The 17,426-nt window shown below is 48.9% G+C and overlaps 2 protein-coding genes across 2 annotated transcripts in view; both read left to right on the top strand.

Annotated features, from left to right (window-relative positions):
• The first annotated feature begins 1,078 nt into the window (after positions 1 to 1,078).
• On the top strand, positions 1,079 to 16,159 carry NEK3 (NIMA related kinase 3). The gene is made up of 14 exons (XM_045839119.1): positions 1,079 to 1,142; positions 3,165 to 3,334; positions 4,852 to 4,945; positions 5,041 to 5,138; positions 6,759 to 6,842; positions 7,414 to 7,481; positions 7,574 to 7,660; positions 8,678 to 8,732; positions 10,172 to 10,372; positions 11,022 to 11,094; positions 12,368 to 12,517; positions 12,741 to 12,875; positions 13,672 to 13,798; positions 14,291 to 16,159. The coding sequence occupies exons 2-14, from the start codon at positions 3,218 to 3,220 to the stop codon at positions 14,370 to 14,372; spliced, it is 1,371 nt and encodes a 456-aa protein (XP_045695075.1). The 5' UTR covers positions 1,079 to 1,142; positions 3,165 to 3,217; the 3' UTR covers positions 14,373 to 16,159.
• Positions 16,160 to 16,734: 575 nt separating this feature from the next.
• NEK5 (NIMA related kinase 5) overlaps positions 16,735 to 17,426 on the top strand; it is a 48,829-nt gene continuing 48,137 nt past the window's right edge. The window contains 1 exon segment of the mRNA XM_045839211.1: positions 16,735 to 16,788. The gene's annotated coding sequence lies outside the window, so the exon portion shown is untranslated.

The following is a 17,426-nucleotide window of genomic DNA, read 5'->3' as shown; positions in this document are numbered from 1 at the left end:
CCCTGCTATCTGCCCATCCCCCTGGGTGACTGGCCCAAATGAACCCCTGACCCGAGCTGGACGGTCAGGATCCTTTCCATAACATGTGCTTGGAGTCAGGACCGAATTAGTCTTGCCTATGTAGTCAGACCTGAAATAGGTCAATATGAGGCACTGGGTGACATATAAGCAGGGAGGCCCAACCTTTTGGGGTCTCTGGCCCACACTGGAAGAACAGTGGTCTTGGGCCACACATTAAATACACAAACACTAATGAAGACTGATGAGCAAAAGGAGGTTTTAAGTGAGTGAACGGTTTGGGGCCACACTCACAGCCATCCCCGGCAGCATGCAGGCTGCGGCTGGGGCACCCCTGAAGAGTTAACTGTAGCAAAGGTCAGCAGTCGGTGGAGCTGGGAAGTAACTACTCCAGGAAGAAGCAGAAACTGTGACCCAGGGTTTTCCTTGGTCAAGGAAGTCACGGGCCTAGGATGTGACTATTGACTATTAGTAGCCCTTAGTTGGAATCTTCCGACCATCCTATGCAGTCACTTCCAGTCTCTTAGTTTGTATGGTCAGCGATTCAGTCCTCCCCTGGGCGGGTCAGGTTTACTCTGGGGCCCCTCTTAAATCCACTTTAAAGGGCCCAAGTGATTACACTGGTTCCCCCAGACAAACCCAAAACAATCTCCATAGTTTAAAGTGAGCTGGTTGGCAACCTTAATTCTACCTGCAAGCTTAATTCTCCTTCCCCATGAAACTGAACCTATGCACAAATTCCAGGGAGTGGGGCGTGGGGCATCATTCTGCCCGCCCCCCCTCCTTGCCCAAAGTCACGGCCAGTGAGCCGAGCGCCTGAAACTTAACTAGATGGGCCGTTCGCTTAAACTGGAGAGAAAACTGAAGTTACTGGGGGACACTTGACCCTCGTTACCAGTGGCATTGTTCTACAGCCACGTGGGACCAGTTTTTGAAAGGCGCCTTTCGTAGGCCCGCCTACTCCGAGAACAGGGCCTCCCGCCCGGCCAGGGAGGCTTCCTCGGTTCGCAACCCGAGAGACGACCGAGGGCCCGCCCCGCGGAAGCGCGCCAGGCGCGGGGGCGGAGGGACCACGCGGGGGCGGAGGGACCACTGGAGTCGCGGGGAAGCCCGTGAGCGGTCAGGTCGGGCAGGTGGCCCCTGGAGGGCGTGGCGCCGCGTGGGGCTGGGGGCGCAGCATGGCGGGGAGACGCCGCGGTGTCCGCGCTGGGTCGGGGCGCGGGGGAGACACGCTCGGCGAGCGCTCGTAGGTGCCGGGAGGGGGCGCTGCCCGGGGGCCCGGGAGCAGAGATTTGGTTGCAGGTGAACTGGATGGCTGGTCTCCTGCGGTCACCCCGCGCGCACCTTCCCGACCTCCCCTGTGTCTCAGCGGGGCTCCCACTTGTGGCCCTGGCAGCTCACTATTAGTTTCTGCTGGGCCTGGGCAGGCGAGGAGACACTTGTCACATTCAGAGTGTATTCAAGTCTCTTAGGGATCCTATGGGCGTGGTATCAGGATAAATGAGGGCCGAGTGCACCAGCTGTGGTTTTCGGCGGAGACTTGTCAGTGGTTTCTGACTGATCAGTTCTGTCCCTTACACAGAGCAAAGGCCGGCAGGGGAACAGAAGAGGAATACGGAGAGACTGGGCCTCCTTGTTAAATCGGGTCATGAATACCAGAGGTCACTTACAATAGTGGCAAAGAACTTTTTTCCGCCAGGTCCCTAAATGCACGGAAAAACCTAACTGTCCTTGCAAAGTGGCCTCGCAGACAATGCGTCTGACTTGGTTCAGTGGAGAAATTATTCCTAGGTTGCCTGGTAATTCTATGACCGACAGGAGGACAAACGGAGGTTTACAGGGGGCCATGCCACAGGTTGTGGTGTGTCATCTTTGCGTTACCTGCTTTGCTCTCTGTGCCTCGTCATTCCTTGTGGTGTGATTTTTAATAAAATGAAACACTACAAGTTAGCTTTCTGAAAAATGAAGTTAATTCTTCATCCAGTGTTTTTATGGAATGAAAAAAAACCCCACCTTTGAAGGTTTCAGTGATGATAATAGCTGTGGTTTATTTGGGACCTTCTGTGTACGAAAGTATTGGGAACTTTCTGTTCCTTATCGCTGATGTATTAAGTCGTCCAACTAGTTGCTTCATCCTGGATGTGTAGAAGGGGAGACCGAAGTTCAAAGACTGAGTTTAATGCCTCTTCTCAGTCCCAGGCACCTCCAGCTAGAGCTGCCGGTCCCCATCCCTGACACATCCCCACTGCTGACAAAATCAAACAAAAACCATTGCGGCTTTCCTCTCTTTGGGGGAATGATACCATTGTTAGCCCAGTTTACACCAGGAACCTGGGAGTCCATCTTGTCTCCCTCTCCCTCCTTGTCCTCCCCAGATTTACCACGAAAAGTCTTGCCAATTCTTCCTGCGAGTTTCCTTCCTACTTTCTTTATCCCCGTCGCCCCCACCCTGTTCCTTTCCATCACCGTTTCCCTACCTTTTCTGTAGGCGTCTCCTCCCTGGCCATCCCCACCCCCTTCCCTGTCCAGCCCATTGACTCCACAGCCAGGGTGAGGGATTGTTCTAACACGCAGGTAGGACTGTGTTGCTAAAACCCTTCAGAGACAGCCCTTTAGTTACCCCAAGGATAAATCCAGCAACCTGAATTTGACTTACAATGGCCTTCGCACAGGCCCTGTCTGCTTCACTAGCCTGTTCCCGTCTTCTCTGAACTCCTTGAACTGAACACCGTCTCTTCTGCTCTTCAATACGTGGCTCCCTTTGGCCCCATCACTCTCTGTCCGCTCTCTGCCTCCACAGCTTCCATTCGTCTTGAGCCTCCAGCTCAAATACCATTTTCCTCACTCCCCTGGACACTTCTGCTGGCTGCCAGCCTAGCTCTCTCTGTGAGACTCTGCACCCTCCATCTGTTGAGACCTGGGGTCCGTTTGCAGTGGGGCGCCTGTGGTGGCAGGGATGACGACAGACTCACGCAGGGCAATAAATAAAACCTGGTGCAGGCTCCCAGTGTCAGGCCGTTGAGTGAATAAAGAAACAGGTTGTCCTGCTGGTTGTCCTGCCGTGGTGGTGATGAGAGACACTGTGGGACGAATTCTGCCCCTTGAAGATGAATGTGATTCTCTAATGTTTCTGTTTTGGAATCTAGTTTGCGGGAGCCCGTGGTGACTGGAAGAGGAGCCGGCCGCGTGGGTGCCCAGCATGGATGGCTACACGGTCCTGCGCGTGATCGGGGAGGGATCCTTCGGCCGAGCCCTTTTGGTTCAGCGGGAAAGCAGCCCTCGGACGTTTGCCATGAAGGAAATCAGGCTTCCCAAGGTCGTTGCTAGAGAAATTAGCTCATGTTGAATGTGTGCAGGCGATTGGTAGAAGAGAGGGAGTTCCTGAGAGTTAACGTGGGATTGCTGCTCGGTGCAAACGATGGAATGGGTTGGCTCCCTGGGTGTACAAAGCCTTGATATATTTCGTGTGGTTCTTGGGATATTGTAATTAACAAAAGGGGAGGAAAATAGGCAAAGGTGACGTCGGCTGTTTACCTCAATGAGAATAATTCATAACAACTGCTAATTTTGTATGCCTAAGGGTGTATGGAATCTTTGCCAAAAACAACTCAAGTGCAGTATTTTTTTTTTAAATCTTCACCTGAGGATATGTTTTTATTGATCTTAGAAAGTGGAAGAGAGAGAGAGAAAGAAAGATTGATCGGTTGCCTCCTGAATCAGTAGACACCCCAGCTGGGGATTGAACTCACAACCTAGATATGTGCCCTGACTGGGAATAGAACCTGCAACCTTTTGTTCTATGGGATGACGCTCCAACCAACTGAGCCACCCAGCCAGGGCAACTCAGGTGCAACGTTAATGAAAAAGGAACGTAAAAGTACAATGAACAGCAAAGACCTAAAATGCTACCGTTTGGTATCAGAGAAGCTATTCAGCTGCTCCATTTACAGGCCTCATTTCCGTGTATGATGAAGAACGTGATGATTTATCACTATTTGTCACTCTGTGTCATAGTTGTCATAGGAAAGAATCCATGCCATGGGGGCTGCTTAATACTGTTCTGATCAATTTTAAAAAAATACATTTTAATATAATAAAATTCCGAAGTGTTATTTCCCCCCTGCCACATTCTTGACCTTGTTTAGTGGTTTTCAAACTTGAGTGGGCATCAGACCACTCAATGGTGGTCTGCTTAAAACCCAGATTGCTGAGCCTCACTCCCCCCACCCCCAGTTTCCATTTGAGGAGGTCTGGGTGGGCCCGTGAATTTGCATTTATAATAAGTTACCAGTTAGTGTCGATGTCGATGTCGCTGGTCTGAGAATGCTTGTTTCCTAAGTGGAAGGCAAATCAGTATTTCATCCTCACACAGTACATTAGGAGGTAGACAGTTTGGGGGACTTGCTTTGTGTGTGGTCTTTGCCCATCTCTGCTATAGTAATACACCAATACATTCTTTCTTTTTTTAAATCTGGGCCAGTGGACAAAGTGATGCAGACAGTTAAAACATGGGACCTCTGGTTGTTCTTTAAGGATATACTGTTGTTAATGGCACACCGGCTGTCCAAATCAGAGTGTGACTAGGCTGATGTTAAAACTAGTCTACGTCTATAATTACAAGGCTGCATCAGCTGAAGTACGCAAAAAATAGCCACAGCTGAAAAATTGCCACATGTTGTCTCTTAGAGTTTGGTAAACCTAAGTCGGGTCAGAGTGCAGGGCTGTAAAACTGTGTCTGGCACTGAAGTACTGTATAAACCCTACTGTTGGTCGGGAAGTGGTCTGCTTTCCGATGAAGCACTCCATTTGCACTGACTTAAAATCTCCTTCTAGTCTTCCTCTGAGACACAGAATTCCCGGAAGGAGGCTGTTCTGTTAGCCAAAATGAAACACCCCAATGTCGTGGCCTTTAAAGAATCATTTGAAGGTAAACAGGAATTCCACCCCCCCCCCCATACATGCGTGTCGGCACTTGGTTTAGGGCCCCGGCAGTTTCCTAAGGAGTCCCCCCGTGTTTCCCAGCTGAAGGACACCTCTACATCGTGATGGAATATTGTGATGGAGGGGACCTCCTGCAAAAGATTAAGCATCAGAAAGGAAGGCTGTTTCCTGAAGATACGGTAAGAGGCTGGCTGACACGGTTTTTCCTCAAGATTTGGAAGTGGCGTGTGTCTCGTGAGACCCGTGTAAGTTAGAATGACAGCGTTGACGTCTGAGGACTTGACCCGCCAGGGAGAAAGGCCTCGTTTCTGTGTCCGTGGTTCCTGCTGTCAGTCAGGATGTGGCTGCCGGACGGGTTTTCAGGACGTAAAGTAGGTAAAAGTTTATCAAGTATTGAGGAGTAAAACGTCCATGTTTAGAAGATTTTAAAAATTGTATTACTCATATTTTGTGCTAGATATTTAAATTTTTTATTTTTGTTGTATTTCAAGTTTATTTTTTAAAAGATTTTATTTATTGCCCTGGCTGGCGTAGCTCAGTGGATTGAGCGCGGGCTGCAAACCAAAGCATCGCAGGTTCGATTCCCAGTCAGGGCACATGCCAGGGTTGCAGGCCATGGCCCCCAGCAACCACACATTGATGTTTCTCTCTCTCTCTCTCTCCCTCCCTTCCCTCTCTAAAAATAAATAACTAAATAAATCTTTAAAAAAATATTGTATTTATTTATGTTTAGAAAGAGGGGAAGGGAGGGAGAGAGAGTGGGGCGGGGAGAGAGAAACAGCGCTCCGTTGCCTCTTGCACACCCCCGGTCGGGGACTGGCCCAACCCAGGCAGGCGAGTGCCCTGACTGGGAATCGAACTGGCGACCTTCCGGTTTGGGGGACAACGCCCAGTCCACTGAGCCACACCAGTCAGGGCTCCATTGTTATTTAAAGTTTAGAGGCAGATGAATTTGTTTTTTATTTCCAGATCTCGAAAAAAATGAAGCCCACCTTTCTGTTCCTTGGGAGCGCCTACTCTCAGTCTTTTCCTCTCCAAGTTGAGCGCATTTCCTTGAGCCTGGGACCACTGCCTTTTTAATGGCAAATGGCACGCTAATATTATTGGAATGAACCGCCGAAGGAAACGAAATACACAGCTTTAATGGGGTTTAGCTTGTTTAGGATGTAAAACTGTATTGGTATAAATATTTTTTATTTAGACGTCGTTTTGTTTAAAATAGGGGTTCCGTAGCAGGAGGTCAGCATGGGCTTCAACTAGATGAGCTTCCCGAGCAAAAAGGGAAAAATCAGTCTGACGCTGAGTTGTAGGTGCCTGGAAATTCTGGGGATTTGTGAGCAGAACACTCACCTCAAAGGGCTGTGGACAATTGTGATTAAATCGTTTAATGTTAATAGAAGAATATTCTGAAAAAGGAAGTGAAAATCTGATGCGATGATTGCTCTATAAAATCATAACAAATTCATTTTTCTAAGTGGTAAACTACCTTTGTGTATTTAAGAAATACTTTGATTTGGTTGAGTATGAGAAATATATAGTGGGAGTTTTTTAATTAAAATAAATTGCTGTTTGGATCATACATAAAATGATAAAATGATGAAACGTGGAATTCACAGCTTTTCTGACTTTCTGCAGGTGACACTGAATCTCAGTAGAACTGTATCATTTTTAGGAGTTCTGGGTTTACATCATGTCAAACCTAAGTCAACTAAGGCCTACAGATGATTCTTTGGAATTTAGGGTTAACATGAACCAGTTTTTGCATTCGTGTAGACTTGCATCTCTTTTTTTTAAAACAGATCCTTAATTGGTTCACACAAATGTGCCTCGGAGTCAACCACATTCACAAGAAGCGTGTGTTGCACAGAGACATCAAGTCCAAGGTCAGTGGAATACATTTGCGACTCAAAAGAAAAAACCACCCCAAAACTATTTTATTTAGTCTTTTTTCTGATAGTCTATCGATACTTCCTTTCAGGACACTTTTATTTAGTGTAGGAATATTTCTCAACTTACTGCTCACACTCGCCAAATAAGGTACCGCTACCTGAGAAAAAGTCATTCATTCTCAGCAGTGTTACGGTATATGTTTCCAGCTCACTTAGCAACCGCTCACCAAGTCCGTATGTTCTAGAAGGAAAATGGCTGAGGACTGGCCTGCCACCTGGAGTCAGGATGCTGACACAGGTCCCCCGTCAGTGGATTCAGGGTCCATTCATACAGTCTGCGGCTTGGTGTCAGATTTCTGATCAGTCACCGGGAATTCTCACGTGGGGGGGGGCGGTGCGGCTGGCGAGAGGCTGCCTCGTCCTTTTGTTGCACTTGGGGACTCAGCCCTGAGCGTTGCCAGCACCTCTGCCCTTAGTCTGCACCGGCAGACGGGTTCTCTGGAGACCTCTGCCTCCGGCTGGGACGCGGGAGGATGTCTTCTGAGCTCTTCTCTTTTCAACGCAGAATATCTTCCTCACCCAAAACGGAAAAGTGAAACTGGGGGACTTTGGATCCGCCCGTCTCCTCTCCAGGTGTGTACCTCTATTCCGCAGTAGAGGCAGCGGTCCCAGCACCCCTTGTCAGGCACGTCCTGTGCTCATTCTCTGCCTTTCTGTGCTTGTAGTCCCATGGCGTTTGCTTGCTCCTACGTGGGAACGCCTTACTACGTGCCCCCGGAGGTCTGGGAAAACATGCCTTACAACAACAAGAGGTAGGTGCTGTGCCGATTTGGTGTTGCAGGGGTGACAGTTGGGTGACAGGCACTGCAGCCTACACGTGAAGTCTGGTTTTAAAAAAAAATACCTGAAAGCAGTGTCAGATCTGAATTCCCGGGCTTCTGGGTGCAATCCTCCTGTCCCGCCTGCGGGAACCGGAGTGGAGAGGAGCTAACTGGGAATGGCGAAGAAAAGGCTACTGGTTTCTAGGGTCAGTGGGAAGTGCGTCGCTGGTTCTTAGGCTTTGCCGATGCCACTTTGAAAATCCCCAGAGTGTAGGCTGCAGTCAAACCCTCGAATCAGAATGTCGGGGCGGGAAGCAGGCGTCAGTGATTCTCCAGCTTCCAGTCCAACGTGCGGCAACATTTAGGAGCCTCTGGAGCATGTCGTTAATATTGACAGGAGCAGATCATCAGCACTTGAGTGGTGGGTTAATTGATTGCAGGAAGATACAGTATGAAGACTTAGAATAATTACACGTTACTTATGTTCTGCATGCCGAACATACTCCATTGTTCGGAATGTAGCGCTCACACGGGGCAGAGAGAGTCCCCAGAGGACACGTTTTTGGCTTATGGTAGGGGAGCACACTGCCCCTTAGAGCCGTCCAGTGGGCACAAAACTGTGCCCAGGTAGATTGCTGGCCATCGGGAGGTGCGCTTCAAGGCCTGGGCGTGGGCTGCCCCGGATGACTTCTACAGCCCTCCTTTCAACTGCGGCAGGCAGTCGGGGTCCTCAGAGCGTCCCTCCTGCACCAAACATGCTGGAATGGCGCCCAGGCCGCCCTGACGAGGGGGAGCGGAGGCTGGGGAGCAGGGAGTTTATCGCGAGCATCACTGTTAGTAAGTCCCTAAGCATTAGACAAAAATTGCCATATATTGTATTTCTGTAGCTGGGAGTTACTTGCAGTATCCGTTCGCATTAAAGGTCATTTTCCACGTGCTAATATCGGACAGTACAAACGTGTTCGTGTGATAACTCATAGCCCACACACTGCTCCTCTCCGTTTCCAGTGACATCTGGTCCCTGGGCTGCACTCTGTACGAGCTCTGCACCCTGAAGCACCCGGTGAGTGTTGCAGGCAGCGTGGAAGGGGCCGCCTCCGGTCATGTCTGGCTCAGCACGCACAGTGTGCACATGCGTCCACGGACGAACACGTCGTTTTGATGCGTTTCCGTTGCTTTCACCTTTGCCTTGAGTCACTTCTGTAGCATCAACGAATAGGAAATTTCCAGGATTTAGGGTTTTTTTTGGATTTAGTTTTTTATAGTTCTATGTTTAGCTTCCCTTCCCCTCCCTTCCTTTTTGCTAGTCTTCATTTTTTTTATTTTGGCATAATCTGTATAACCTAAAATTTATCATTTGAACCATTTCCATTGGGAGACTCTAAAAATGCTTGTGCCCAGGCCACACCAGACTAATTAAATTAGCATCTCCGAGGGGGTCCTGGGCATTAGCATTTTTAAAATGGTGATTCCAATGTGTGGCCCAAGTGGAAAACCATTGTGTGCAAATCGAGTTACTTTTTAAATTCCAGCATCTGATTTATGAGTATGGTCTTCATGTCCCTGATTTTTCTTCTTGGTAAACTTTCATATATGTGTTCTTATTTTTTTTTCAGTGAGAATAACTACTAAGGAGCAGAGGGCCCTGAATATTTCGCATGCAGTTTGTTCTGTCCGCTGCTTTAAGGCAAAAGTGGTTCTTAAGCCTTTAGGCAATACAGAGAAACCCAGGAAAATCGTTAAAAAGCCTCAGGGAAAGCAGATTCAATCTTACTTTTCATCACCTGAATTTTCCCTTTGTCATTTGTTGATTTTTTCCTTTTTTTACGTCTGCACGTGTGTATTTTATCAATAGGGTACTACACTTCCAAGTCAGAATGCCAACCTGTTTTTACAGAGGTGTCATCCAGGCTGAATCTGATGTTAATTCTAATACGCTTATTATCCAGTGAAAACTTTGAAAATGTTACTCTGGTGTGCCATTTTGTATCTGTTGTCCAATTTCAAAACTTAGTGGGAGGACAGGACAGGTGAAAAGGGTGTCACAGAGGACGTGTAAAACTGGAAAAGTCTCAAGGTCATTTTGCCTGGAAGCTGGCAGGCCTGGGGACTTCTGGGGAGGAGTGAAGTGAATGAACACTGCTCTGTGTAAGCCCTGAGTGTCATCTGACTTTTAAAAAAATCATATATAAGTTTATTTTTTAAAGTGTATGAGAAATATACATCTGCGAAAACCTTGATGATAAGGAATCAAGTACCCACAGCCCGCAGTGATGGTAAGACTTTCTCTAGATGGGAAAGCTTTTTACTGTGTACTACTTGAGTTTTTTATTTTCTTCTGAACCACCAAAAGATTTTGAATAATATCTTAAGAAAAATAACCAGGCAGCAGATCACATTTATAACATTAGAGTGATTCCTGTGAACTCAGTTCAGCTGGTGTGTTCTTATTTCCATCCTCCTTCCTTGCATCTGCTCTTACCGTTCAATTTTACTTTTTAGTTTCAGGCAAAGAGTTGGAAAAGCCTTATCCTCAAAGTATGTCAGGGGTCCGTGAGCCCGCTGCCATCCCATTATTCCTACGAGCTTCAGCATCTCATCAAGCAGATGTTTAAAAGGAGCCCCGCCCACCGCCCCTCCGCCACCACGCTCCTCTCCAGCGGCACTGTGGCCCGGTGCGTCCCGAAGTGCCTCACCCCAGAGGTAGGCTTGCTCCGCGCTGGGTGACCTGGGCGCGGGTCCCAGGTGTCTGGGTGACCTGGGTGCGGGTCCCAGATGTCTGGGAAAGTGGTTCGTTCTCTTTTAAACACAATCACATTATTGATACATGTTTGTAAAAACGCAAATGCAGAGTGTATAACAAAAACATAAAATGTTAAAAGGTCCTTTTCCAGCCCTGGCTGGCGTAGCTCAGTGGATTGAGCACGGGCTGCAAACCAAAGTGTCGCAGGTTCAATTCCCAGTCAGGGCACATGCCTGGGTTGCAGGCCACAGCCCCCAGCAACCGCACATTGATGTTTCTCTCTCTCTCTCTATCTCCCTCCCTTATCTCTCTAAAAATAAATAAATAAAATCTTTAAAAAGGTCCTTTTCCACTTCCCTTCCACAGTGCCCTTCCTCACATGTAATCACAGGTATAGTTTTGCATATCCTGTCAGAGTTTTTCCTGGACATGTACAAGTGTCTGTTGGTCTGTGTGTCCAGATTCTACAGTGCGTATTTTAAACGGCATTTTTACTCTTCACCGGTGAATATTATTGTGGGGAAGGATGTTGGTGACTCAGTGTCGTGGTGAGTCTAAAGAAAAGGGTGTCTATCGCACATCTTTAGATTCTCTGCTTTCCATTTTTAGATCATTGCAGAATATGGTGAGCAGGTGTTAGAAGAAACCAAAAAATCTAAGCACAGCACATCACGGAAGAAGGGTAAGAATTTTGGAAAGCTTTTTCTTTTTTTTAAATTAAGTATTCTTCTGAAATGTAGTGTAACATAAAAGAAACATGATTAGAGACATTTACACATGATTAGAGACGTTTTTCGGAAGTACCCCTCAGATCAAAAACCATTTTTTGTTACTGAGGACATAGTTCTGTACTGGATCTTCCACATTTAGTTTGCCGGGGGTCAGAAAGCTTGGTTTGGAGACTTGAGTGATGTGGAGATTGTTCTCCGTGTCATTGTTAGTGCTACGTTTACTCTGGTGTGTTACACGCAGTTAGAAGGCTTCTGTGGGCTGGCCTAGGAATGTAGCCATGAAAACACACTATCAATCTTATCAGAAATTGTATCCCCAAGTTTCCGGAGAACCATCTTGTAAAGAAAATTTTTAAAACAAGCTTTTACAACAGTTGGAACTGGTCACATGCTAGCTGCCCCGAAGTTCTTATGCACCTCCAGGCAGCCCTGAGCCCATTCCTAATGGGACGCTTTGTCTCCTTGGAAGCTGTCATCTCTGAATGTTTTCAGAGCTCTTTCTGTCCTTCGTCACTTGTCATTCGTGACTCAGACCTTCCACTTGAAAAGATCCAGCAAAGGCAGTGGTTATGACCCGAATAAGAGGGAAGGGTTAAGGGGTACAGAAGGTCACCCGCGGAAGGGGCGCGCTGTGGAACACCCACTGTCTGGTGACCATTCCCTTTGTGCCACGCACTAAAAGAGAGTCACTTTCACAGCCGACTTTCTTCTTCAAGTTAAACGTTCAGGGCTGTTTTTGGGAGAACGTAAACCTCTCTAGGGGTGTCAGCCCTCAGTCTTGCAACTCCGCCCTTTCCCCATTGTGTGCCAGGTAGCCCGTGACCTTGGTTTCGCTCGTGCAGTATTTTAGTTCAGGGATGTCCATTTACCCGTAAAATCAGAGAGAGGAGTGTGGATTCATCAGAGCCTTTAGGACAACTAGCGTTTGTTAGGCTCCGCACCGTGACAAGCGTGGTGTCCCGTGTGTGTCTGAGTCTCTCGGGGCTTCCTTCTTCTCCAGTGTGTGTGACATGGAAAGACACACATGTGATTCTTAAACACTCACCGTAATGATTCGTTTGCCTTTCCATCTGGAGTTTCTCTTCGTTTCCTTGACTGCGTAGACTGACTCGAGGAGCGGTGTTGTCCGGTCTGAGTTTGAAAGAGAGAAGCACTAACTAGTTCGCACACGGATGAAGGTAAGTGAACGAAAGACTGTGCTCAGTGTCCCCTTTTGCGTTTTAGGACCGGGGAGCGAGCCCGTCCCACCGAGGAAAGCCGGCTCAGCAAGTCCTCCCCGGCGCCAGTGGGAGAGAAACGCACCCACAGCCGCACTCGCCGCTCTGGGAGCTGCCTCCATCCTCGCCTCCAGCTTCCCCGCAGAGGACGACAGAGGTCAGGGGTCTGTCTGACTGTCATTTTCCAGTCGTGGTGTAATGGGCTAGGGGTTATTTCTTTTTTGGTATCGTCCTGGGAAGGATTCCTGGCGTCGCACAGGTGAGTGAAGTGGGTTGTAGAAGAGAGTGCCATGGAATTCCTTTTGCTTGGAAGGTGATCTGGAAGGTAGGTGCTGAAAGCCTTTTTTATTTGCCCCTAATGTTTATCTTTGCCCAACCAGGTGGCTCTGTCATAAAGTACAGTGGAAATAGTGCCCGTAAGCAGTGGCTCAGAGAGACCCCCAAAACGCTGCTGAACCTCCTGGAGAATGCCGACCTCGGCCTGGCCTTTCGGACGTACACCATATACAGACCAGGTGCTCCGTGTCTGTTACACATAACCGTGCAAACCCTTCGAATTTTTTTTTTAATTGCAAAATCTACATGACATGAAGTGTGCCATTGTGACCATTTTTAAGCATACCGTTCAGGGACGTTGGGGACATGGACAATGTTGTGTGGCCATCACCGCCTCCTTCTCCAGAACTTTCCCCGTCTTCCCAAAGGACACTCTACCCACCAGACGGGAACGCCCATCCCACCCCCCTCACAGAAGCCCTTTCACTTCCAAGTTATAATGTAACTCATAGGGTCATATTTTTAGGTTTTCTTGAATGTTTGCTAGCTAGTCGTGAGCTATAATTAGAATTCCCCATAGAACTATGTTACTTCTTTTTGCTCGTGTGTTGCCGTATTTTAATAAGCACGTGACTGCTTTCTCTGCAGAGTAGCTCAGTTTTTCTGTGCAAATATACTGGTGGCTTCACAGTTCAGACTTCCTCATGGTAACACACTGTCTCTGACTATCCAGAGATAACTTTCAGTGCTTTGACGTGAGTTCTGACATTCGAGGGTTTTGATTGTATGCTGAATTCCTCCTCTCGAAGGAAGCAGTATGTTTAAGTGTAATACACACACAGCGATGCCTACCGGGCCCGCTTTGTGCCAGGGGCCCTGCCGGGGGCTGGGGGACGCGGGAGACCCCGCAGGAGACAGAGAACACGGCGTCGCCCCCTGGCAGCCGGCAAGCTTTTCGAGGACTGGAGTCCAGCATGCAGGAAGCAAGTGAAAACTGTTTAACCTCCCATGTTTTCTGTCACCGTTCCTCCGAAGGCTCAGAAGGGTTCTTGAAGGGCCCCCTGTCTGAAGAAACAGAAGCATCAGATCATGTTGACGGGGGTGATGATGCTGTCGTTTGCGATCCGGAGAGACTCCAGCCTCGACTGGATGAGGAGGACACGTACGTTGCGATGCACCTAGAAAGCCTTAGTTGTGTGTGTGTGTGTGTGTGTGTGTGTGAGAGAGAGAGAGAGAGAGAGAGAGAGAGAGAGAGAGATTTAAATTATGCCTTGATAAGTTCAGGTTTCAGAGGAGCTGGTTGTATTATTTTACATCATAAGTGAATCTTCATACCCTGATCTTTTGTCGGGGGTGGGTGACGGGTAACAGTAATTTAACTAAATTCCTGCCTGAGCCCTATGTGTATCCTGGTTCGGCGTGGGCTTACTACTTTTTAATATATTAGAGTTTTATGTTGAAAATACTGTAGAACCAGTGAAAGAAGTGATCTTTTATAAGAAATAACTCTTTTTTTTCTGTGTTCAATTGCTTTGTGGAACTCACTTTTCAAAAATGTAAATATTGGTACGGTGGTGTTCTGCTTTGAACCCATCAACAAATACTTACCGTACCCCTAAGCTGGAGGCTTACTGTCCGTGTTGTTTCTTCACAGGGACTTTGAGGAGGAAGAGGAGTTCGACTGGGTGTCAGAACTGACGCAGCGAGCTGGCCAGCCCGGGGCGTCTGATGCCTGACGCCCAAGGAGCTTCCCGTGCCTCAGTCCCACTGAGTGTGTGTTTAAGCGAGGAATTACTGTCTGGACAATGTATGCTCACGGAAGGTAGATTCCCTTGGAAGCAGGAAAAAGAGGGTGTGGGGAGGACTGTGAATATTTAAAACTGTTCCTGATTCGTATTATGAGGTTTAAAAAATCTGCAGTAAGGTAAACTGTGAACTTCTCTGCCACTGAATTTTAGCAAACATTCCATAAGACGATTGAAAGGCATGTCCCATGTTTGAAATGCAAACTCATAAACTCCGCGCTGGGATCACCTGTTTGCTTGCAGTGAATCCCATTTGAGAATGGGGACTTTTCGTTCCTAATTTCTTGAAAAAATATTTCTGCAGTAAGTCTTGGGTCTTCTTGAAGCAAGGTCATTATCAGCTCTGTGGTCAGTTTCCCACCGTTGATAAAAATCCATCAAAAACATCATGATATAATTTACAAGGAAAAAGGTGGTTTTCCAAAGGCTGCAGGAACAGGAAAGAGATAGCGCTTCTTATTGGCATAAGCACAAACACTTAAAGCTAGTCCGACTGCAGGGGAGTCCGGTGCGGGGTTCGAACGCTCTGTAAAAGTGAACAGAAGGTGCATCTCTACTTCTTCCGCTGTTGCACAAGTCACGTGGGAGGCCTGCCTGAGGGCTGCGCGGTTGCAATTTGCTGGTCCGATGTCAGAGTTCGAAGTCTTTTTTGTGTATCTGACCCAGCATGGCCACCTCCCAGATCATTTCAGTTCGAAAACACGGAAATCAGGACAAAGACTCCATGTAACCAAGCACAAGGAGATGCTACTGGAAGTTACTGTCCTTGCACAGCTCCTTCAGAAATTTAAAAAATTTTGAAAACATATACAGGGTTTCTTTTTAAGATTTTTATTTTTTGATTTGAGAGAGAGAGCAAATATTGATTCGTTGTTCCACTCACTGAAGCGTTCACCAGTTGATTCTTGTATGTGCCGTGACCGGGGACCAAATCTGCAAACTTGGCCCATCAGGATGCTCTAACCAACCGAGCTCCCTGCCCAGGGCCAGGAATGGAAATTTTGGAAGCAGGAAAACTACGCCATCCAAAGATTCCAGCAGTGAGAATGAGTCCTACCATTCCTTGCAAAGACAAATATCACCACAAAGCTGCAAGAAGAGACTAAGTAAGGACTCTGGCCACGCCCGTGAAGGTTGGTGACACCTTCCCGGACATCCAGTCGCACTGACCCCATGTCCACAGCTGCGCTGGGTTGCGCCAGCCAGCGTGGCTCCAAAGGCCTGGGTCCTGCCAGATCCGCCTCATTCATGTTGCCGCCATCTGCCGCTACTCATGCGTGTAACCCCGCTAGTGTTTTGTGCCAGCTGTGGTCAAAATTGATTCCTAATTCCTCGAGCGAAGGAGGCTCACCCTCAGAGTTGTTTCCATAGACTGGCTGAGGCGTAGCAGAGTATAAATGCCCCGGCTGGTAGGAAATCTGCCCCGTGTGTGTGGCGTTGGTGGCTGTGGCTGCGTCACATTGGCAGGGACGAAGGGACATGCTGCATGAGGTCATAGCCAGCATGCAGTTTGCTGTGGGGTCCTCCACTCCCTCCGTCATCACAGGAGCGCTGTGATTGGTCATCAGCGCTGTCCCTTGTCTGGTAGAAATCCCTGTTTAAGTTATCTAAGCCTGACACTGCAGATGACAGATGCGGACAAAGAACCCCTGGACTCAGCTTAAGAAAGAACTGCTAGTCTTTTTCTTCTTTAAAAATAAATGGTGGTGAGTTTGAAATGAAAATGGTATTTAGATTCCATTGGCTTTGTTTTCCTTGTGTGTTTATAATGGCTGGAAATGACATCCTTTTCAGCTACTAAACACGTACCGAAACGTTTTAGCAGCTTGATGTGTGGTCTGCAGTGGGGAATGTTGGGGGGAGGGGAGCATGCTTGCAGGCCACTGGGAGCCGCCAGTTTTGTAAGAGGACCCCACGAGAGGCCGCCAGCCGAGGCCTGAAGAGTAGGACTCCGTTCCAAGTCTCCATCTCGGGACAGTCTTGGAGACCTTGCCCCAGAGACTTCCTGTCTCAGTTCAGCTCATTTGCAAAACTGGGCGTCTGCTACCTTGCTCGGTTGCTGCAAACAGTAGAGAGAATCCGTGCAAAGCCTCTGGTGCAGGAGGGGTGTGCTTGCTGCGTGTTAGCAAAGGAGAACCTCTGTAAAGCAACGGGACGTGATACGGCTGGGTCTTCAAACTTCCTTGCCTCCCACCCCTCTTCCGGGTGGGCACTGTGGACCGGTCCTCCCACACTCGGGGCCTGCGCCCCGCCCACCTTCCCTGGCGCAGCTCCGCCTGGCTGTCTGGAGACTGGGCGCCCCGGGAACCCTGGTCCACCAGAACGCGCCTGTTGCCCCGTGGAGCAGGTATGCAGCGGGCGGGCCGCACCTGTCCCTACCCGAGCTGCCCCCCTCCCCCTGCCGCCCCCCCACCGTGCCTTGGGAGCCCCAGGGACAGGGATGGAGCCCACACTCTGCAGAGGAGCGGTCTTCTGTGCGTCGGTCTCCATGGCAACGCGCCGCGCTCAATTCCCGGGCCCCAAAGAGAGCTCCGACACCTTCCGGAGTGTTCCTAAAGGAGGAAGATTTTCCCCAGACCTGGGGTTTTCACGCCCTGGCACCACCTGGGCGGCAGCGGGAAGTCCGCCAGTTCCCGAGCTGCCGCCCCTGAGTTTTCATTCCCTACCTGCCTGCCTCAGAACTCGGGGGTCGGCAGCCTCGTGGGGTGCCCATCTGGTGCCCGGGTCCACCCCACCCACTCGTCCCCCCTTCCTGCCCCGACACAAAGTCCTCAAAAACATACCCTGCCTGCTCGGTCAGTTTATAAAAGCCGGCGTTATACCCGAACGGTAGTATAAGGGGACAGTTAAGGAAACAGTTTATAATGAAGTCGCGTTTCCGTCTGCAAATGTTTGGTGCTGCAGCAAGCACCGCTGCTGGAGCGGGTGATGGTCTCAGCGACCAGGGGCAGCGTGGCCAGTGGATGCGGGACCTCCCCCAAAACG

Source organism: Phyllostomus hastatus, unplaced genomic scaffold (genome assembly GCF_019186645.2).
Source record: "Phyllostomus hastatus isolate PE091 unplaced genomic scaffold, TTU_PhHast_1.1 phas_contig_29, whole genome shotgun sequence".
Classification (NCBI taxonomy): Eukaryota; Metazoa; Chordata; class Mammalia; order Chiroptera; family Phyllostomidae; genus Phyllostomus; species Phyllostomus hastatus.
This window is presented reverse-complemented; position numbering and strand designations above follow the sequence as displayed.

Excerpts from the sequence above, each read along its gene's own strand:
- NEK3 (XM_045839119.1), top strand. The coding sequence starts at position 3,218 with ATGGATGGCTACACGGTCCTGCGCGTGATCGGGGAGGGATCCTTCGGC. Across the intron at positions 6,843-7,413 it reads ACAGAGACATCAAGTCCAAG|AATATCTTCCTCACCCAAAA; the intron begins GTCAGTGGAATA and ends TTTTCAACGCAG. Across the intron at positions 12,518-12,740 it reads CCCCGCAGAGGACGACAGAG|GTGGCTCTGTCATAAAGTAC; the intron begins GTCAGGGGTCTG and ends TTGCCCAACCAG.